This window comes from Protopterus annectens, chromosome 1.part1 (assembly GCF_019279795.1).
Source record: "Protopterus annectens isolate FY-2018-M chromosome 1.part1, PAN1.0, whole genome shotgun sequence".
NCBI classification, from domain to species: Eukaryota; Metazoa; Chordata; order Ceratodontiformes; family Protopteridae; genus Protopterus; species Protopterus annectens.
The window spans coordinates 546282326-546306382 of NC_056726.1; the positions used below are offsets into that span (position 1 = coordinate 546282326).

At 39.7% G+C, this 24057-nt stretch overlaps 1 protein-coding gene across 1 annotated transcript in view; it reads left to right on the forward strand.

The window, feature by feature from the left end:
• The window catches only part of LOC122814849 (protein unc-13 homolog B-like), a 596675-nt gene extending 572961 nt beyond the window's left edge, over positions 1-23714 (forward strand). The window contains exon 5 of the mRNA XM_044087135.1: positions 23645-23714. Coding sequence (XP_043943070.1) covers positions 23645-23679 — 35 coding nt within the window. The 3' untranslated portion in view covers positions 23680-23714. The remainder of the gene's footprint in view (positions 1-23644) is intronic.
• The last annotated feature ends 343 nt before the right edge of the window (positions 23715-24057 follow it).

Genomic DNA, 24057 nt, shown 5'->3' on the forward strand with positions numbered 1-24057 from the left:
ACTACAAGGCCGTTTTACTAGGATGCTTTGAAAAATAACTTCATAAAACTACATAAAACTACATAAAACTAATAGATGCATAGCACATAACAAAACAACCCACAGTCATAATAAAAAATACACTGCTATACTGCCAGTATAACACTTGCATCAAAAAACGATGACTGTAAAAAATCCTTATGCTCTAATAAATTCGTATAAATGACATATCCATAAGTATACACAAGTAAATCACATTCATATATACTGATTCATTGCATTGACAGGGTTAATACTTAAAAAATAAATGTATTTTATTTATCTTGTGTTCAGCGATTATGGCGGCTGCTTGAACAAGGTATTCATCACTGAAACACCAAATCTAGTTCCCATGTCAGCCTAAAAAACTAAAATACCCATATATCTAGGTGTAATTTAAAGCCTATATGAAAGGTATAAAACATATCGAAATCATGTCTAAATGCCAACAAATCATGTATGCATAGTTCAAAAGCCTATGACGCTGCTATTTACATATCATGCTTATCATTTAGTACAACGGAAGCTATCAACACAGTTCTAACTCACCGTTGTATCTATCCACAGCAAGATCAGACCCTATTGCACCTTAAGGGCAGTCAACTTAACAGAGGGATGTCTATTCGCTCATCTAACGTGGGCGACATCAAGTCAAAACTGTTTTACTTTTTAAGAATGATCGCTCCTACTCACGGAGTCCTGCTCACCCATCTTGTTATAATAAAGAGTGCTTTATGTCTAAACGTCATGATACAGCAATTAAGCACGTCATTAAAATGCATATAGACGAAGACTCTAACATATAACATGTTAAACGTCCATAGAACTCAGCAACTACAGTACTATAATATAAGTAGTATATACAAAAATCAAAATCTATCGAACAAATAGTTGGCTATAGTGGTGTAGCATAAGTTACTCACTCTGTCCTAATATAAAGAGGTGGGTGGCGCACTTCTAAAAAGCCCCCTAAGCTGGTATGTTACAACTGAAAGTACATAATGCTCCAGTGAATCAGGACCACTCATATCACATAAGGTAAAGGGTCTCAAACACATATGCATATGCATAACTCTATTCATGTGTAAAAAATGACATAATTCTATAACTTCCAAATAACAACAATGTCCTGATGACAAAGCCCTAAAGTATGTTTAACTCTTATGATATTGGGCAGGGTCATTTAGCTCTGCACCTCCTCCTGTTCTTCAGAAAGGGTTTGATTTGTACTGTATCATTCAGGCCAGGTGGTGTGTCTGACCTGAACCTAATAATCCATCTGGTCTCACATTCGAGGGTCCTATTCATAATGTCTCCACCTCTAACGCCTGATGTTAACCCCTGTATGACGTAGAAACAAAACTGGTGGCTACTCCCTGCCTGCTTAACGTGTCTGGATAGTGCATTGGTGTCTGAGCCTATCCTTAACTGGTACATGTGTTCCCTGATACGCTCTTTTAACATCCTGTTGGTTTTCCCTACATAGTAACTGGAACAGGCCTTACACAAGGCGAGGTAGACAACATTTCTAGACTCGCAGTTGGTATTAGTGTAAAAAGTGTATCGCCGTTCTGTAGTGGGATGTACAAATTCAGTGGAATCACAGATATGTCTACACTGATTGCATTTCCCACAGATTGTTGTGTTAACTTTCAATGCATTCTTCTGATTCATGCTTGAACTCATTTTGGGCTTACACAGCAATCTCTTCAGATTTGGGTGATTCTTATAAATTACCCTCGGTTTTGGGCCTACCAAGTTCTGTATCTGTTGGTCCGACATAAGAATGCTCCAATGTTTGTCTAGTGTATTGATATAATCCCTACTGTTCTTACTAAAAAAGGTAATGGCTTTCACTACATTATCATTCATCCTATCTACCTGAGGACAGGTACCTTGATCCATGAAATAGGGTCTAGCTCTATCCATTCTCATAACACTAGTTTCTTTCATAATATCTCTTATTCTCCCAGACTCATAACCTCTCTCTATGAATTTATTCATTAGATCTACACATTCTAACTGATGACGTTCATCACTAGGATTCAAACGTGACGCTCTCATGAATTGGCCTTTTAAAATGTTGTTGAATACATAAGCAGGATGCATACTTTGTCTGTGTAACAGACTATTTCTATGACAGGCCTTTCTATGTATTGATGTATTAAGGAGCCCATTTTCCATTCTAAAAATTTCAACATCTAAATAGGAGATGTTTGACCTAGATGTATTTGCAGTAAACTTGAGGAAGTCAGTAGAAGAATTTAACATTAATATAAAACTATCCAAGGTTTCTTCATCTCCCATCCATAAGAAGAAAAGATCATCGACAAAACGTCGGTATATTCTCACATTCTTCTTATACAATTCATTGTTACACATGAACCTATCTTCCCAGGCGGACATAACAAGGTTGGCGTAGCTATTGGCACAAGAAGTGCCCATAGCTACGCCATCCTTCTGAAGGTATGAATGTGATTTACTTATGGATATGTCATTTATACGAATTTATTAGAGCATAAGGATTTTTTACAGTCATCGTTTTTTGATGCAAGTGTTATACTGGCAGTATAGCAGTGTATTTTTTATTATGACTGTGGGTTGTTTTGTTATGGGCTATGCATCTATTAGTTTTATGTAGTTTTATGAAGTTATTTTTCAAAGCATCCTAGTAAAACGGCCTTGTAGTATTTTATGAAGTTGTATGCTTTTAAACCTCAAGCTGTTTATTTTAATTTATTGTGTGACAGAACAATGCATGTGAAGTGGTTTTGTATACTGTTTGAGCCAGATTCTAGTGTGAACATTCCTGTTTATGATGAATCAATATGGACTTGCACTGCTTTGTGCATTTTACTTTAAATTGTTAAGCGCAATTTTGTTAATTCTGTGACCAATCAGAGACCTTAACAGCTCTTTTAAAGAGCTTGCCTTCATGCAATTTTATTAAAGTCTGAAGAAGCCTGTCGGCGAAAGCGCTTACTATGTTTTAGTTAAATAAAACTTTCTTATTTTTACCAACGATCTGCTGACTCTGGATTTTTACCTTACACTCTATTTGGTGCAACAAGTGTCTTCACATATCGTTTTATAGCCAGTTGGACCACGTGCATGATCTGGGACATTGCTTATCATTATCTTGTTTGCACGTTGTCCTTTGCCTTGGTGGTTTTGCTGTACAACTTTGGATTTTACAGTTTGCTCATTTTATTTTTGGTTCAGCAACAACCGAGGATGGCGAACGTGAATATTTTAAATACTGACAGCGTTGAGCTACCATACGTTCCACCGGTAGTGACGAATCCATCCAGTTTGTATGACCGCTTTCAAGCTTGCCTGAGCGGTGAAGAAAACCAGCTATTGAGTTTTTTACCGAACTGTGAGGCGTCGGAAGATAACAGGGATACTACAAAAGACGCGAATGCGTGGAAGGACCTAGAGGAATTTGAAAAAGCCTTTATCAAGTTAAAAAGACTTCAGGTACAAAGACAGTACTTTGAGACTTGCTTAAGTAAGAAGATAGTACCTCGTGGGCTTAGGATTTTAAAGATGCCCACGTCTGGTAATCAGATTCCAGACCTACTTTATCGGTGGCAGCAACTCAATTTAGAATTGAGTTACAGCTACATGCGTCTACTCATAGACTTTCATACACCCGAAGAAAAAAGACTGAGAGAAATGGTGAAAGAGATGTATGACAGCTTTTTAACTAAATTTAATGAAAATGTCTATGTATTGAGATTAGAAAAGGTTTTAGATGATGTACTACTTTTAGAAAAACGCCAGTTGGATCAAAAAAGACATAAAATTACTAGAGACTTACGTGATTTCTCCAACAACCATGTTTTTATGTGGCCGAGGGAGAACCCTGGGGGGCCTGTACATGATACATACCACGGAGGTTCCCATCAGCCACGAAGTAGGCCTAATGGTATCAATAATTCTAATTATAACAATAGTATACAACAGGGTAATAGCAGACCGGTGAACAAGGTAATTAACAGGGCCATGAATTTCAATGGATCTGTTTTTGATGAGGTTACATCGCCCCTTGCTGAAATTGAACCCATAGATTTACAGCAGTCTAATAGTTCCAGTATGATTTTGGATAGCCACAAACGGGCGGTTACAGCAGATGTTCACCCCAATCCTAGAAGTGATCCTAACATAATTGTAGGAGATGGGGAATGTGCCAGGAATGACACAGAAAGAGAGGGAACTTCACCAGGGGGTGTGACTACCACCACATATTCACAAGTAGTTAGACCCAAAGAAACCATTAATAAACATCTTAGTAAAACAAATAATGGAAGTAAGGTGAATGTACCTTTTCCCATTGCCCAAGACAATTTTTTGGGGAGAAAGACTGCAGAAGACTGCACTGAAAGTTAATACAACAATTTGTGGGAAATGCAATCAGTGTAGACACATCTGTGATTCCACTGAATTTGTACATCCCACTACAGAACGGCAATACACTTTTTACACTAATACCAACTGTGAGTCTAGAAATGTTGTATATCTTGCCTTATGTAAGGCCTGTTCTAGTTACTATGTAGGGAAAACCAACAGGATGTTGAAAGAGCGTATCAGGGAACATATGTACCAGATAAGGATAGGCTCAGACACTAACGCACTGTCCAGACATGTTAAGCAGGCAGGGAGTAGCCACCAGTTTTATTTCTACGTCATACAGGGGTTAACATCAGGCGTTAGAGGTGGAGACATTATAAATAGGACCCTCGAATGTGAGACTAGATGGATTATTAGGTTCAGGTCAGATACACCACCTGGCCTGAATGATACAGTACAAATCAAACCCTTTTTGAAGAACAGGAGGAGGTGCAGAGCTAAATGACCGTGCCCAAAATCATAAGAGTTGAACATACTTTAGGGCTTTGTCAATAGGACATTGTTGTCATCTGGATGTTATAGAATAATGTCATTTTTTACATATAAATAGAGTTATGCATATGCATATGAGGTTGAGACCCTTTGACTTATGTGATATGATTGTCCTGATACACTGGAGCATTATGTACCTTCAGTTGTAACATACTAGCTTTGGGGGCTTTTTAGAAGTGTGCCATCTACCCCTTTATACTAGGACAAAGTGAGCTACTTATGCTACACCACTATAGTCAACCATTTGTCCAATAGGGTTTGGTTTTTGCACATATTACTTATATTATAGTACTGTAGTTGCTGAGTTCTATGGACGTTTAACATGTTATATGTTAGAGTCTTCGTCTATATGCATTTTAATGACGTGCTTAATTGCTGTATCATGACGTTTAGACATAAAGCACTCTTTATTATAACAAGATGGGTGAGCAGGACTCCGTGAGTAGGAGCGATCATTCTTAAAAAGTAAAACAGTTTTGACTTGATGTCGCCCACGTTAGATGAGCGAATAGACATCCCTCTGTTAAGTTGACTGCCCTTAAGGTGCAATAGGGTCTGATCTTGCTGTGGATAGATACAACGGTGAGTTAGAACTGTGTTGATAGCTTCCGTTGTACTAAATGATAAGCATGATATGTAAATAGCAGCGTCATAGGCTTTTGAACTATGCATACATGATTTGTTGGCATTTAGACATGATATCGATATGTTTTGTACCTTTCATATAGGCTTTAAATTACACTTAGATATATGGGTATTTTAGTTTTTTAGGCTGACATGGGAACTAGATTTGGTGTTTCAGCGATGAATACCTTGTTCAAGCAGCCGCCATAATCGCTGAACACAAGATAAATAAAATACATTTATTTTTTTAAGTATTAACCCTGTCAATGCAATGAATCAGTATATATGAATGTGATTTACTTGTGTATACTTATGGATATGTCATTTATACGAATTTATTAGAGCATAAGGATTTTTTACAGTCATCGTTTTTTGATGCAAGTGTTATACTGGCAGTATAGCAGTGTATTTTTTATTATGACTGTGGGTTGTTTTGTTATGGGCTATGCATCTATTAGTTTTATGTAGTTTTATGAAGTTATTTTTCAAAGCATCCTAGTAAAACGGCCTTGTAGTATTTTATGAAGTTGTATGCTTTTAAACCTCAAGCTGTTTATTTTAATTTATTGTGTGATAGAACAATGCATGTGAAGTGGTTTTGTATACTGTTTGAGCCAGATTCTAGTGTGAACATTCCTGTTTATGATGAATCAATATGGACTTGCACTGCTTTGTGCATTTTACTTTAAATTGTTAAGCGCAATTTTGTTAATTCTGTGACCAATCAGAGATCTTAACAGCTCTTTTAAAGAGCTTGCCTTCATGCAATTTTATTAAAGTCTGAAGAAGCCTGTCGGCGAAAGCGCTTACTATGTTTTAGTTAAATAAAACTTTCTTATTTTTACCAACGATCTGCTGACTCTGGATTTTTACCTTACACTCTATTTGGTGCAACAAGTGTCTTCACATATCGTTTTATAGCCAGTTGGACCACGTGCATGATCTGGGACATTGCTTATCATTATCTTGTTTGCACGTTGTCCTTTGCCTTGGTGGTTTTGCTGTACAACTTTGGATTTTACAACATAATGATGACTAATTGTTAATGTTTTTGATCTGTGCATCAGTGTGAGTGCAGTACATCTAAGATGAGATGTCATGTACAGTACATTTTTTCTAAATACTTTATACAAAACAATGTCAGTAGCATATAGCTTTTAAAACCCCAAAAGTTTATAATGCACTTTTTATACCCTCTTCAGTATGTAGTAATTGTTGAGAACTGTTTTTTTTTCATTTACAGTGTAGTTGTACATATTGTAGGTGTGACACTGATAATCAGCTCAAGTTGAAGGAATTTAGGTGGCAAGTGCTGTTTGCAGTCTTCCTGGCTTAAATAGTATCACCAGTTTGCAAACTGTTTTAAAAGCAGGACTGCTCAGAGATTGAAGTGGTTTGCAATTATTTTACTTCAGTTTGTATTTCCAGTTCATTCCTTATGTGCAGCAAAGAGATTTGCAGGATGTTGATTATCGGTGAGTTTAAGTCTTGTCTGCTTTTAACAAATCTTATCTGATGTCCATTTTGTCTAATGATGTATCTTCCTAATAACTGTATGAGATGAATACTGTTACTCTGTTCATTGTTTAAGCTCTTGCTGATTCTAGTTAAAATTGCATTTTTGCAGTTTTTTAAAGTTGGTATTTGGAGTACTGACAGCAAAACAGTACCTAATATTGCAAAAAATCAAAGGGCTAGTACAATCTGAAGTGTAGCATAGCCCCATTAGTATAATGGTACAAGAAAGACAAATGTTAAAGAATAACACAAAATAATAGAGGTATGGTATATTTCACTATATCTAGCTGTTCAGGTACTTGACATGGAATACAGCATAGTCTGTGTGAGTTTCTTCCAAATCAAGTACCTTTCTCTTGAGAGAAATGTGGAATTGCTGCTTTACTCTCTTAAATGTAGATGGACAAGTATCTGTGGAACATAATAATGGAAACAGCTTTCAAAACTCTGACTAGGTGCTAGTTCCTGAAATACTTGTTGGAATTACAAGACTGGTTTTACATATTTACCTTTTTGTTAACCAGATGGATGGATTGCTGTAGGGACCCTTTTTCAGCCATATCCTTGGGTGAAAAGGCACAAATAGTGCTAAACCTTTATAAAACATTTATTTAAAAAAAAAAAAACAGTTGTAAATGTACCATTATAAGAAAAGGTAAAATGCCAGTCTTATGGACAGACAAATCTGTAAATGGTTCAGCTCCCAGGACCCTGCTTTTAAATGTATCATCTCCCAAGCCCCTGCTTGCACACAAGGGTATCAGAACTTCTTAGAGATTTGGGATGCATGGCTAGGCTTAAAAAGGCCTTTGTGGCCATTAGCCTTGTAAACACCTATGAACCTATGCACTAGTTTAAGGAGCCAGGTGAATCACCAATAACTTGTTCTGTACGACTTGATTGAAATCAATTTCCTACAGTTCAGAGTTGTCCCTGGTATGAGGCATTACCTTAGGCCTTGGGGCATGCATTGCACTTCAGGAATGTTTGGATGGCTAGTTTTAGTTAATTTCTTGACTACTAGGATATCGACCTGGAGGTCATTTTAAGCCTAGCCATTTCAACCCAATGTAATACCATAGAAGTGCTAGTTAATACCCAAGATTGCATTTAGTGATGACTGCCCATGTCCAGGAGGGTTGTGGGCTCTATCCCCAGTAAGAATTTACTGTGCCCCATCCACTCGTTCAGGTTCCTCTTGAACAGTGTCATTTCACATGAATTGGTAAGCTGTTCCAAAGACGTGTCAGTCATTGGGAGATAAATCTGTTCTTCCAGCATGTCCTTATTAAGTCGCAGGCCATATTTAAGTCCCTGGCATGGATAGCCATAGACCCATTTGATTTACGGATATGCAGCCAAGTTCATTAGGTTTGGGTCTTGTATTGCTCTGTAAACCAGACATAAGTCTCACCTAAGCAGTCTAAATGATGAGTACAGTCACAGGGACTTTAGTTGGTCTGTGTAAGGCACATGCTGGAGCCCCTTGATCTTCTTTGTTAGAAGCCTCTGATGTCTCTCTCTCTAATTGCTCCAGGTGTTTAGCATGGTACATGCCGAATGGGGTGTTATACTCGATTATGGGCTGGATAAATGCAGAGCATAGGTGGGCTATAACTTCTTTTGCTGTCGAGGTGATGCCTTTACTAATCAAGTGTGCTTCATGGAAAGCTTTGCTTACCACAGTAGACATGTGGTGGTCGAAGTTAAGGTCACAGTCGACCTGTAATCCCAGGTCCTTTACCACTTCATGGGTACTTGGGGTATTATTGTTGATTTGATAGTGTGAAGGGACATCGTTTGTGCCAAATGGAATGATAATTCATTTCTTTGCATTCAGTTTGAGACCATGACTAATACACCAGTCGTTCGTCTGCGTGAGACCCTCCTGGAGTTTAGTGACATCATTTGGGGATTCAGTGATTGCACCTAGTTGACCTGAACTTCTGAGAAGAATGTACGAAACAGTGGGGGGCTCAGCATTGACCCTTGTGTGGTACCCCACTGGTAACAGGTCTGCTGGTTGATGTGGAGTCACCCACTTTGATAGTGCGTGTGTCCAGTTTGTGAGCCAGTTGGCAACCCGTCTTTGCTAAGTTTATTGGTAATGCCTGAATATGGGATTGCATCAAAAGTTTAAATGATAACTGATATTAATTCTGACTAACCAGGCCAGATTGATCTGAGTATAATGAATAAAGACAGTGTCTCAAGTGCAGCATTCTGTCTAGGATCATCTTATCAAACATAAGTAACCAGTTGAATAATTCAGTAGTCATCTGAGTAAATTTAAAAATGTAAACACTTTTCGTAAGTTTCTTTGTATTACTGCTGCTAAGCATGCAGTTCATAATATAGTTTGGCTGTGTCATTATAAGGCATTAGTTTTGATTTACTTGTAGGTGTTATCCCTTCATGTATTGAAATGACCAGAGCCCCATGTGTGCTGATTAACATAAAGTATTTGTGGTTTCATTTGAAGGTCATACATATTTTCCAACTGTATAACTAAAGTCAGTGCAGCACTCATTATGTTCATTTTATGTAGACAGGTTCCTGTAGAAAAATGCACTATAGCATGATTCATTTTAATTGAAAGTTGACTTGCTCATTCATGTATGAATTGGCGATTCCATTTTTAATTTAAAAAGTAATTATGTGGCAGCACTTTTTTCAGAGAACTGCCTACATAAAATGAACATGGTGAACTTGTATTTTATATTTAATTGTGTAGTGGAAGTTTTGCTGTGCATGAGGTCCAAGCAAATCACATAAAATAAATAAATAAAGAGTGTATGTTAATTGGCAAATGAATTGGACTCTGGTCACTACCGTACTATAAATGTTAAATGCTCACATTCACCCCATTAATTAAACTGCTATAAAAAGTGCCCTCTGAGTCATGAAACTCATTAGATTTTGCAAGGTAAGTAATGGTAATAGCACTATAACTTTGCCAACTCTGTCCTTCCTTTAAAATACTCATTATATGTCTTTGCTTTGCAGATGCAAGGAACCGTGTTTGATTATGATCTCTGGATACTGGCTAGGCTTGTGATGAACTGTACCCTACTTTTTACCTATGCACCTGTTTGTATACCAAAATCACAATCTGCATCAGCAGAGCAGTGCAGTGACTGTCATAGCCACCTAATAGGAAGAGGTCCTGGAGTGCAGTTCTTGGCTGGGGAGTCTTGTGTGTGGAATGTGTGCATACTCCTTGTGTTCATACATATGATTTCTGTGGCTACTCTAGTTTCTTTTTACATGCCAAAGACTTGGTAGGCAGATTGACAAGTTCTAAATTTTCCAGAGGTGCATATGTATGATTCGCAAGAAAGGCCTGGCAGTGTATTTCTGTTCCCTAACCCCCTCCCGCTTGCCTAGTAGACTTTATGGCTAATGGTGGCTTCTCATGAGATTACTAAAGGAGTCAGCTGCTACTCAAAAGAATAAATAGGGAGATTAACTTGCAAAATTATAAACAAATACTGTATACAATATATTTGCAGTTAATACATTTTAAAGTAAAATAGAATCTGTTAGATATGGAATATTATGGCTTTATGGGAAATATTGTCTCTTTGAATCTTGTGGGCATTCGGGTCTAGGGCACATGCTCGACTAGCATATGTCCGAATCACAAAACATCGAACACACATACACGAAAGCACTTAACATCAAAAAGCGCTTCCGTGTATGTGTAGTTCAAAAAAAAAAATCTATGTTTCTGCAGGGGGGCTTTGCCCCCCCTGTACCCCCCACATATTATTCTCACTCTGAAATCGCACTGCAGTGGGTAAATGGGAATTTTTCCTTACCCACACTGTAGTCCAGTCTACAACACAGGCACACATACATGGAAGTGCTTCTCGATGTTAAACGCTTTCGTGTATGTGTGTTCGATGTTTTGTGATTTGGACATATGCTAGTCGAGCATGTGTCCGGATCCCGGGCATTCATAGAGATAACAGCAATGTTTAACAAAGGACTGATGATGCCTACGTCTTATTTTTACCTTCAAACACATTCAGCAATTCTCAGTGTAAGTGTATAATTGACATATTAACTTAGTATTTAATTTATTCTTTCCCATAGGTAAACTGGGGTATGGGGTACATTTTTAGCCATACCCTTGCTACATTCATATGCAAGTACTAGGATATCCGTCTGCTGACCATTACAAGACTAGCCAATAACACTTATACAAACATTCCCCACCAGCCTCAAGGAGTTATATATTAGACCGGGGAGAATATGAGCCTGTCCATTCAATTTGTCTAGGATTACCTGAAAGGTGGCGATTCTGCTTGACATACAGTGGAGGCTTGACCCAGAAGTGAGAGACCCATTGGGATGGATTTATAACATTTCAAATAAAATAACATCATTACTCCCTCTTCCCTTTTTCTGCATGGGGATTGGGTGCCAAGTCATCTGTCACCATCTCTCAATTCAGTGAGACACTACTACTTTCTTTGACAGTCATTCATACATTTCTTTGCTGGCTGCCCTCATTTCCTCTTACCTCCTCTGTGTCTGTCCCAAATCATCTCTTCTTCAGAGTCTATATTGCTTTCGTGCACATGTGCCCAAACCGTGGTAATCTGTTCTCTTTGATCTTCTCTGCAATTGGAGATAATTGGACTTCTATTCTGATATCCTCATTTTTTTGTCTGCCCACAATGTGCATCCTGCAGCCTGTCTCAGGCACTTCATCTCCATTATTTCTAGCTTCCTCAACTGCTCTGCCTTCACTGTCCAGGTTTCTGTACCATACAGTAGCACTGGTCACACCACTGTTTTATACACTGTATTTTTCAGTTTCTTTGGCATTCTTCTGTCACGCACTACCTCTGATACTCTGTACCAGTTGGCTGTAAGCCCCTCTGATTCTAGCTTTCATCTCCTCATTCAGACTTCCCACTCCTCCCAGATACCTGAAACTGTTAACCTGTTCCACTATTTTACTTTCTATCTCAAATTTCAGCCTCTTCTGATTTCCCTCATTTGCAGCTATGACAGTCTTATCTGTACACAGTTTCATCCCATTGGCCTTCTGTTTTCCATTCCATTCCTCTTTTGTTGACTGAAGTTCTTGTTCAGCATCTGCCTATAATGGCACCTTATCTGCATACAGCAAATTTATCAGTTTGTTCCCTCCGACTTGTTTGCTAATGTAGTCACTCTCCAGTATGAACAGCAGTGGGCTCAGAGCTCAACCCTGATGAATACTCACTCCCAGGAAACCCCTCTGCGAGTCCAAACGCTGTTCAAACCTGTGTTATCTGGTCCTTGTTCATAGCCTGCACTAATTCTACCACTGCCTCTGGGAATTCAGACCGTCGCAGCACTGTCCAAATCATCTTTCTTGAGACCTTGTCGTATGCTTTTCTCCAATTCTAGGAATGTCAAATTGGTTTCTTTCTTCATCTCTAACTTCTCAGATATCTGTGTCACTGCAAACATCTGGTCGATTGGATTGTGTTGCATTCTGATCTGAATCTGAACTGCACATCGCATGTCTTGCTTTCTTCTATTCTGTGTATTCATTAATCAATCACCCTCTCCATAGCTTTCATGCAGTGTGACAAGTTTGATACTGGTATACTGTCAGGAGTTGTGAATGCCTCCTATGTTCTTTTAAACTGGCACTAGAATGCATATACACTTGTCATCTGGAATATGCCTTTGTCTACATTATACTAGGAGTAGTACCATATGGAGTCATTTCTTGCTAGCACACCCAGCATTTTAATCATATCTGTCATGACTTCCTGACAGCCTGCTGTTTCTCTTACTTGAATTTCTTTAGTTCTGTTCTGTTCTTCTTCTAGGGTGAACTCCTCTTCTTTCATCATTGGCTGTGTCTAGGGCTTTACATATTTCGTGTGGTTTTCTTCATTCAGAAGTTGCTGGAAGTACTCCTTCCATCTGCGTTTGATGTCCTTTGGAATGGTGAGCAAGCTGTTGTTGGCATCGCTTTTGAATGGTGTCCTGACTGTAGCAAATTAAATTTTAGTGAATGTATGTGTGTACAAGTACACAGTTTAGATATTACGTCTTGGAGTTCCTGAATGGTCTAAAGTACATGTTGAGCACTGCTTATTAGCTGTACATCTGTTTCCTGTCCTACACATAAGTTGAGGGTGATCTTGAATTTAGTTGTGGGGTATAATTACACATCAGTGAAGCACTTAGAGTAGAATGATGATACGAGTTAGTGTCAAAGTTTGATCATATTATTGAGATTATTGGTGTAAGTGAAAGACCAAAGCGATTATACCAAGTGCTGGTTGACTGGTTACATAAGTGAGCTCTGAGACTTATTTGGCAAACTGTAGTGTGGGCTTATTTGTGATGTTGAATGAAAGGTCATTTCAAAGTTTGGGCATCGCTATGCAAAACTGTTATTGAATTGACACCAGATAGTGGAGGGGCTTGCTAGTGTTGATCATTGAGTTAAGGATTGTAGGGAATTTGATTTATATTTATTTATTTTATTTTATTTTTAATTTGCTTCATAGTCTGTCAGTAGAGCAATGGTTGAACCATACAATTTTTAGAGAAAAGTTTGTCATTAGTATGGATCTTGGCAGTTTGGAGGTAAAACGGTAGTTTTAGGGACAATGGCTCAACAGCGCTCATCTTTCTATGATGTGCACATATAGTGACCTTCTTATGGTGAGTTCGGAGCTTAAGTGAGTTGAAGATAGAGTTGTAATAGGCAAGACAAATTTACTACTAGTGGAAAGCAGGATATTACTGGCGTTTTACTGGTTTCTTTAGTTAAGTAGCATTGACGTTGATGGAGTATTTTTTACCTATATTTGTAATTTGTATAGTGTTCTGCTGAGTGAGAGTTTTGAAGTGAGAAATCTAAGAATCCTAGATTTTTGATGATGTTGATTTTTTTTTCAACAGAATTTCTATCCAGTGGCATAAGAGATGTATTGTTTATTCACTCTAGTACTCTATAATTATTTTTGAGTACCTAATAGCATATATTTGTTTTGAGAAGCTGATTGTATTTAGCCAAGGGCTGTTAGCCAGTAATGTAGTAAGGAAAGTTAAAGGAGAGCTATTTGATGATTTTTCCTGGTAGGGCTGGAGGACCCAAAAACTGTCACCTGCATAATATATGCATTTTATGTGAAAATACATGATGAATCTTTATATAATGAGAAACGTACATAGCGTTGTCAGACACCAGGAGGTAGAGACATAGGTGATATGGAAGGTTAAAAAGATGCTCATAGATTGTAACTGTTAAGATACTGTAGGAGAACTAAAGTGAAAATGTCCGTTTATAGTTAATAAAAGTTACAGATGTTTGGAGTGGGATAATGAGACAAATTGCTTAAAGAGGTAAGTGAATATTGTACCTTTTAGATTCCTTGCTTCAAGTTACAAATAGTATCTGTGAAATGTCTGTTAGCAAACCTATGTTGACTTGGGCAGAGTAGATTATCTATGTTTGGATAGTTTGATAATTTTGTAGGAATGCTTTTCTCAGCAATTTAAAGTAGGTAGACTGGGTATGGGGTAGTACTGGTTAGGGGGATGCTGGGTTTGCTGTTTTGAGACTGGTGTGATAGAGCAATTTCCATACACGAAAAAGGAGCATGAAAATGTTCATCGATTCATAAGTAAGTACTAGGCTATCGGTGGCCTGGGGCCTATACAAGCTTAGCAAAACGAGGTTCCCTGGCTTTCACCACCCAAGAAAATTATTTTCCGGTGCCCCAGTCAAGCAGAACCACAGCAGTGATTCCCGGGGTGAATTTCCTATTTCCCATCCAATTGTCAAGATTTCTCTTAGAGGACTAGTGAGGAGCTTTGCTTGACATGAATGGGCAGCCTATTCCAGAGCAGGGGAAGTCTCTGGGACAGGAATCTATCCCTCCAACATGTTCTGTTTATTGTGGTGACAAGGTTTAGGTCCCTGAAGCATGTGGCTCGGATTGGAATTTCTTTATATTTCTTTAAATGTAGCATGTCCATCAGGTCTGGGTTAGACATGGCTTTGTACATTAGGCAGAGGTCGCCTCGGAGTAGGCGATATGCGACGGAGTTTTTTCAGACGGTCAGCATATGGCATCTGAGGCGGGTAATCCTCTTAGTGAGGTATTTCTGTGGCCTTTCCAAATGTTTCAGATGTCTTTTGAGGTACATGCCAAATGGGGCGTTGTACTCTATGATGGGTCTTATAAGGGATGAGTAGAGAGGAATGATGACCTCTCTTTTTCTGGAGGAGAACCCCTTTGTGATAAGGTGTGCCACGTAGAAGGATTTCCTGACTACTGCGGCAACGTGATTATCAAAGGAGAGACTACTATCCACCTGTGTCCAAATGTCTCTTATCATACTTTTGGTGTTTAGTAGGCTACTGCCTATGTGGTAGCTCATGGGTACAGTATTTTTTCCCAAAGGGGATGACAATACACTTTTTGGCATTGAGCTTTAGGCTGTGACTTTGACACCAAGCATCAGTCTCAGTGAGGCCTCATTGTAGAATGTCCACATCCATAGGTGAATCAATTATGGCTCCTAGTTTGCAGTCATTGGCAAATTTTCTTAGGCAGAGGCCACCTGTATTAGCCTGGACTTGAGAAGTAGATACCGAAAAGGAGAGAACCCAGGACTGAACCCTATGGTACTTGGCTTGTCACTGGTGTGAAGTCTGATTTGGAGTCGGTTACATTCACTGTGTGGGTTCTGTCATTGAGCCAGTTGGCCACCCATCTTGTGACATAGGGATTTATGCGTAGTCCAGTGAGTTTATCTATAATGCCAGAGGGGGGATGGTGTCGAAAGCCTTGGAGAGGTCAAGATAGGCATTGTGCACCACCTTACCCTCATCTACAGCTCTGGTGACTGCTTTGAAGAAGTCAGTCAGGTATAGAAGGCATGATCTACTTTTTACAAACCCAAACTGAGTGGGCTCCAGAGTATGGAGGTTACCTATGTGTTGGTTTATAAGCTTTAGGTTGATGCATTCCATGGTCTTGCAGACCAGGCTCATCAGGCTAATGGGGAGGTAGTTCCCGGGATCTATGGTGGCACCCCCTTTGTGGAGTGTGATAACTGTTGCTGTGCACCATTCCATAGGCACAAATCCTAAAGTGAGGCTATGGTTGAACATGGTCCTTAGGTGGGGTGACAGTTCGTTCTGTAGTTCGTGCAGAACGCAGCCTGGTATGTTGTCCGGTCCCATGGATGCTGTGTTCTTGGCTTTGGAGAGTGCGGTCTTTACCTGTGTGGCCGTGATTTCAGGGGTTTTGCAATCATCCGGTATGGGGATGGGCCCTTTGGGGGGGCGAGGGGCGGGGATGAAGTTAGCACTGAACCTTTCTGCCAGGATGCTGGCAATATCAGTTGGTTTGGCAAATGTAATGCCATTGTGCTGTATTTCAGAGCAGATCTGAGTGTTGCCATTGAGATTCTTGACATAGCTGTAGTAGACTTTGTGGTTGTCTTTAGAATCCATGGTGATTTTATTTTCGTAACTAGCTTTGGAGGATTTTATGAGGGATCTCCGCTTCTTTTGATGGAGGGGTAGTTGAAATCTCCCAAAATTAGGGTATTGGGCTGTACCTTGATATTATCCAGTATATCAAGAAACATGGAGTGTGCGTCCTGGGCATGGCAGGGGATCTGTAACACACTACAACCTGAATTGCAGTCTTGCCCAGTGTTAATTGTATTTGGATAATTTTGGAGGCATTATGTTGAGCAACTAGCCTGGAGGTGTGGATATCCTTTATGAATATGGATACGCTTCCTCCTTTAGTGTTTCTGTCCAGGTTAGGTGGCCGAAAGGTATGGTAAGAATTGTAGCCTGGTAATGCAAGGGTGCTGTCTGGAGCCTTAAACCAGGTCTCTGTCACTGCACAGATGTTGATATTCTCCATCTTAAGGAGGGCCTTGAGTGTGTTCATTTTGAGGTTTAGACTTCTAACACTGAGTAGCACTACCCTTAGATTTCGCTTGTTTATGTGTACTATGGTGGTGCGCTTGACATTTGAGCCTTGCCTAAAAAATGCACTATAGGGGTGGCAAGAGCCTTAGCCAGTATCTGTAATCCCAGCGGCGACAGGTGCAGGCGATCTCTTGTAAAGCATCGTGGCCTGTCGACCATGTTCTCCCAGGCAGATAGATACTGGATCCCCTTTGAATGACACCAGAAGCTTAGACAATTGTTGAAGTCAATCTTTTTGTCCTTGTACTGTGGTGTCATTCTGGGCGATGGCAGGATGCTACTCAGGGCTAGTGTCATACCTACCTGGGCCACATGGTTAGAGAGCTCCTCCATGTCTCTTTTCATGTAGTCTAGGGAGGTACGTCTCAGGTCATTCACTCCAACATGGACAATGACAGAGTCATACTTGTACTTGTGGAGTGACCTGAGTGTGTGCGTTATATGGTGGATCCTGGCACCCAACAGGCAGCTGACAGTAACTTTCTCCTTGTGTAGCCTGGTAAGAGGGATATCAGTGTACCTGACTATAGAGTCACCAATAACTAGTGTGTTGTTTTGCCTTATGGGCTGAAGTTGAGTGGCACACTGATTTTGTGTGGCATATGTCATTCGGGTAGTGTTGGGGTGGTGGTTGCTTGCATTTCAGCTTTAGAGGTCTCTCTTTGGGCAGATTTTTATTGAGAGCCTCTGCAAATGTAGGTGTGTGCTTTGTGTTACTGTGTGTTGGTTTGGGTGGTGCAGGTTTTGATGGACTATGTGTTGTGCGGTGTGGTGTTAACCTTCTCCTTTTGACTAGTCCAGTCTTGGCTGGAGAGAGCTTGACTTCCAGTTTGGCTATATAAATGCATCTCTCACAAGTTGTAGTGTTGGGTGGTAGGAGAAGAGGGTTGTCAGTCTACATAAGGCAATTCCTACACTGCCCCAAGATGGCCAGATTCATCAGGTGGACAGGAGAAAACACCAGGAGCTTGACCCTTGGACATGCCTGGTTAGTGCTTATTTATTTAAGTACCGGGAGTTGATTTCCTCTTGATTATTGAAGAAAGTTGAGTGCTGTAGTAATTTGTAGATTATTTAGTGCTTGCAGTGAGATTTGGACAAGTGCTGAGCACAAGGAACAGTTTGAGTGCTAAAACTAAAAGACTGGCTACTTCAAGGGAAAAGAACAGTTCTGAGTGGTAAATCTAGAAGACTGGCTAGTTCAAGGGAACAGAAACAGGTTTGAGTGCTAAAACTAGGAGACTGGCTAGTTCTAAGGGAAAATCAGAAGACCAAACTTTCTGGCACTGGGAATAGTTTAACTGCAGTTAAACGCCGCTGTGTGAAGCGTAAAACCACTCAAACATGGGTTTTTAAAAAGAAATATAAAATGAATAGAAATAGCCCAAAACGGCCAATAAAACTACAGATTGTGAGCTGAAACCACTCCTCCAAGGTGACAGGCTGTTTCGTAGCTCACCACTCTCACTGATGAACAGAGAAGTTTCCGTCTATCTTAGAAAGGTCTTGGCAACAAAGAACTTACAAACAGTCCAGAATTCAGAAAAGTCTGAAAACTGGAGTCTACTAGCTCTAGAAAGGGGGAAATGAGTCCAGAGAGAAGATTTTGTTTTTTTTTCAAAAGTTAAAGCAGATACAAGAATAAAAATCTTTTTAAAGCAGAAAAAAGGCCCTTTACAATTAAACAGATGCAAAAACACTTAAAAATGATCAATTAAACTGCAACAGTATAAGAATTAAAAAACACTGTTTAAATAAGTAGCAAAGTTAATAAAAAAGTCGAAATAATGCAGCTAGAAAAAAGAAGCAATAAAAAGCAAAACAGAGGTACTTAATCCACTCAAAGTCTGTGTTTTCTCTCTCTGCTGCTGTAGGACTCTGCCGGACACCCAGGCACGCTCTTGCTGAGGTAATACAAGTGCAAAGAAGTGCATAGAAATGGTATTATATGGTAATATAAGTGCAAAGAAGTGCATAGAAATGGTACTGAATGCATTACAAGAATTTAGAAATTTTGAATGAAGTCCATCCGAATGTGGGCATCTGTAAGATTTTATGCTTTTATGTTGGGCTTCCCATCTTCTCTTCTTCTAACCTTACACTTTATCCCAGTGTACCACATTGTGAACATCTCCTCCTATTTAAGCTCACTGTCCCTCCTCCGTACAAGTGAAATCCAGCCAAAACCTTATTACAGATGTGCCCCCTCTTCAGGGAAGAAGTTCCTTATGGCATCTTTCTTTGATATGCTGGTTGCTATTTGGTTGCTCAGCATAATGCATCCGAGATTATCCAAGTGCAACTAACTCTGGGCAAGACCACAATCCAAATTGTAGCTTGCTACAGATCCCCCACAATGCCCCAGGATTCCCACTCCTCATTTCTTGATATACTGGAAAAAATTAAGGTACAACCTAACTCCCTAATAATGGGCGCGATTTCAACTACCCCACCATTAACTGGGAAAACTACTCGTGTACCAACTCTTTTGCTCAATGTTTTCTGGAATTCATAAATTCCAACGCCTTGGATCAAATTATCAACGATCCCACCAGGGCAGCAGTATCCTAGACCTGGTCATTACCAACATGGGTGACCGGTGTTCCGCACCAGAGGTCAATTTCTCGGTCAGATCCGACCACAAGCTAATCACCCTAGACATCCAGATCCCACCCCCACCCACCATTACGGAAACCACTGTAAAAATTTTCTCCAAAGTCAACTTCACACTTAAGACAGAAGTGGCAAACTTCACAACACCCATGCAGATGGACAATAGAGGTATGACTGCTGAATCCTACACAAATGCACTTTATAGGCACTTACACAGGTGCATGGCTCATGCTATCCCTAACAGAACCAAGATGCTATCCTCCAAAAAAGAAGCCAATCTGGTGGTCCCCTGCCATAAACAAACTCTACAACAGAAGAAAGAAACTGCTGCAAAAAAGAGTAAAATCCCATGATTGGAGGAACTCCCTGGTCAGCCTGAGTAAGAAGCTGAGATCCCTCATAAAATCCTCTGAAGCTAGTTATGAAAACAGAATCACCACTCTCTCTAAAGGCAAACCACAAAGCATTCTATGGCTATGTCAAGAATCTCAATGGCAACACTCAGATCTGCCCTGAGTTATAGCACAATGGCAGTAAATATACAGAACCAACTGATATTGCCAGCATCCTGGCAGATAGGTTCAGTGCTAACTTTACCCCCTATCACCCCCTAAAGGGCCCATTTCTATACCAGAAGAATGCAAAGTTCCTGTAAACATGGCTGCACAGGTAAAAACCGCACTCTCCAAAGTCAAAAACACAGCATCCATGGGACCGGACAACATCCCAGGCTGCTTTCTGCACGAACTACAGAATGAACTGGCACCCCACCTAAGTACCATGTTCAATCATAGCTTCACCTCAGGCTTTGTGCCCACTGAATGGAACACAGCGACGGTTATACCACTCCACAAAGGGGGATCCACCACGGACCTCTGGAACTACCGCCCCATTAGCCTGACAAGCCTGGTCTGCAAGGCCATGGAATGTATCATCACGTAACTTATAAACAAAGACGTTGGTAATCTCCAAACTCTAGACCCCACACACTTCGGGTTTGTAAAAGGCAGATCATGTCTCCTAAACCTTATAGACTTCTTTGAAGCAGACACCAAAGCCGTAGATTAGGGTAAGGTGGTTCACACAGCCTATCTAGATCTCGCCAAGGCTTTCAACACATCCCCCACTCAGGAATTATAGATAAACTCACTAAACTAGGTATAAATCCCTATATCACAAGATGGGTTGCGAACTGGCTCACTGACAGAACCCACACTGTGAAAGTAGCAGACTCCAAATCCGATTTCTGACCAGTGACAAGTGGAGTACCACAGGGTTCGGCCCTGTGTCCTTTCCTGTTTGGTATCTACTATTCTGAAGTACAGGCTAACATAGAAGGTCTTCGGCTAACAAAGTTCGCAGATGACTGCAAATTAGGATCCATAATCGAAACTCCTAACAATGTGGGCATCCTACAAAAGGACCTCACTGAGATGCCTGGTGTCAAAGCCATGGCCTCAAGCTCAATGCCAAAAAGTGCATTGTCATCCCTTTGGTAAAAACTCTGTACCCATGAACTATCACATAGGTGGTAGTCTACTTCACACCGAAAGTGTGATGAGACCTTGGGCTACAGCTGGACAGTAGTCTCTCCTTTAATAATCACATCACCACAGTAGTCAGGAAATCCTTCTACGTGGCACACCTCATCATAAAAGGTTTCTCATCCAGGAAAAAAGAAGTCATTGTTCCCTTCTTCTCATCACTCATTAGACCCGTTATTGAGTACAACAACCCTTTTGGTATGTATCTCACAAGACATCTACAACAACTGGAAAGGCCACAGAAATACCTCACAAAGAGGATTACCAGCCTCAAACAGATGCCCTAAGCAGACTGTCTCAAAAAACTCTAGCTTTACTCCGTCGCATATCGCTACTCAGAGGCGATCTCTGCCTAACATAAAAGCTATGTCAAACCCAGAGCTGTTGGATATGCTCCACTTAAAGAAATCCCAATCCCTCCGAGCTACACGCTATAGGGACCTAAACCTTGTCACCACAATAAACAGAACATGCTGGAGGGATAGATTCCTATCCCAGAGACTTCCCATACTCTGGAACAAACTACCTATCTATATCGAACAAAGCTCCTCATTAGCACTCGTCAGGAAAAATCTTGATGATTGGATGGGAAATAGGAAATTCATACTGGGGATCACTTCTGTGGCTCTGCTTGACAGGGGCACAGGTAAATAATTTTCTTGGGTGGCAAAAGCCAGGGTACCTTTTTGGCTAGGCTTATATAGGCCCTAGGGCCAATAGCCTAGTATCTATCTATGAACTTATGAGAACATTTGTCTGCCTTCAAGGAAAGGGTATAGAGGCAGACATCATACATGTATCCTAATTGTAGGAAGTTTTAGATGTACAGAGTAGACAAAATCTGTCCTGGGATGAACATGTGTGACTTACTCATTTTTCTACTGGTTCCTCCAATGGGATTTATGTTTTTTTAGACTTTTTTAATTATTTGGCATATAAGGGTATCACTAGCGACAGAGTGATGATGGGGAGGGTTTTGAATGAATGTCCCTGAAAGTACTCCAGCATTGACAACATCAGTGGCTAAATCCATTACAGTCTTAAGTCCTTGTTGTGGCTAGCTACTAGCTGAGAAGAGTACGTGACCTGCAGGATTGCTGGTATGTGTTAATAACTAAAGTTCTGTCCAGTGTTTAGTGATTGTAGCCCCCATTAAATCCTAGCACTGATGCTTCCAGCAATTTTTGTACAATCATCCTAATGATGCTTCTAGGTATCTGACATTGCCTGCTCATCATATTTACGTAAATTATTCCAAAAACAGACTTACATACAAGTTATTTGTGTATTTCATGTTAAAGCTTACACAATGAATAACAACTGCATTGAAACTGGATCTCTGTCTAGTGCAGGTAAAGCTCTAGTAAATGTTTTTATATGCTGCTTTATTGTTATAGTTTTTATGTATCTTTAAATATCTCAACAACCTGTTTACACAACTCCTTAGCCTGACACAAAAGCACACAGCTGGACAAACAAAATGCTGCTTGACAGTGTGTGCTTGTAGCTTGCATGGATTACAAAGATATTCTAATTTATTCACAAAACATTACACAATTAAATATGTGCTGTATTTATTGTGTCTGGTAAAATTCAGTTTAAGGACCTATGTAACCACAATAAAGATTAGTTTTTGCTGGACACTTAGTATTGCTTGTGGTTCTAGAGATATGAACATTTGTTTGAACTGTTAACTTGCTTTTGGCAAAAAGCTCAGGATACATCCAGTAGATGTTAGACTATAAAGTTTCAAAGCAGCATTGGAAGGAATAAGTTTGTTCTTTGCTTTAGGAATATTGTATACAATAGTGTTCCCTTTAAAATGTCAGTCCACACATAGTTCAGTGGGTTCAACACACGTTAAACAAATTGAGGGTTACCCATACATCTCACTATGGGATTATGTCTGCTGTCTCTCAGACCTCTGTACTTTGGTCACTTACCTTTCAAATAAACAAATTGAGGGTTACCCATACATCTCACTATGGGATTATGTCTGCTGTCTCTCAGACCTCTGTACTTTGGTCACTTACCTTTCAAACTGTTCTCATATTTTAAAAGTGTAAAATGGAATTTAGATAACTGTATATGCTGATGATTGCAAGCTAGATAGCATAATTACCTCAAGAAAAGATGCCAAAATGCTTCAAAAACTTCTACAACAAATATAGGTGCAGTTCAGTAGTGATGATCTTCCCTTTAGTGTCAGTAATTTTAGTATTGTAAGACTATGCAAAAAAAATATCCGTTATGATTATACAACAATTACTAACTAGACAATAAAAGAGAAAACCATTATAGCTCTAATGACAGTGGTCAATAGCAGTCTGTTTAGACATTCCCTTACTTGACCGATGGTCATTCTAGGCATTAATTGAACCACTGATGATTACTGATCATAGTCATTACTGAATGCAGTGCTGCATTTTGTATCTTTCAGACAAGCTACCTGAAACAACTCAAAAGCTGCCATGAATCCTTACTGTAAAGCTCAACATCGGAACGTCTAAACCATTTGGGAAGACATCAGAACCCATCAGTATATTCTGCTTTTTGTAGATTGGTTACTTAGAAATGATCTGTGCTTGGTCTAGAAGACCATGTTTGATCTGGTTGTTTTGGAGTGTACTAAAAATATCACAAATAGAAATGTCTTGGCAAATACATTGTGCATTTCCTTACAAGATTGTGGAGTAATGAAAAAGTTTTGACAAATGCATCATGCATTGTATTCCAGGAGTGTGGAGTAATCTTTTCTCATAGAATCAGAACCATACCTTTAAACCTTTCAGCACAAGAAATCTGGACAATCCAGAAATAATGGGGGGAACAAAGGCCCCAAAATAAGGATAG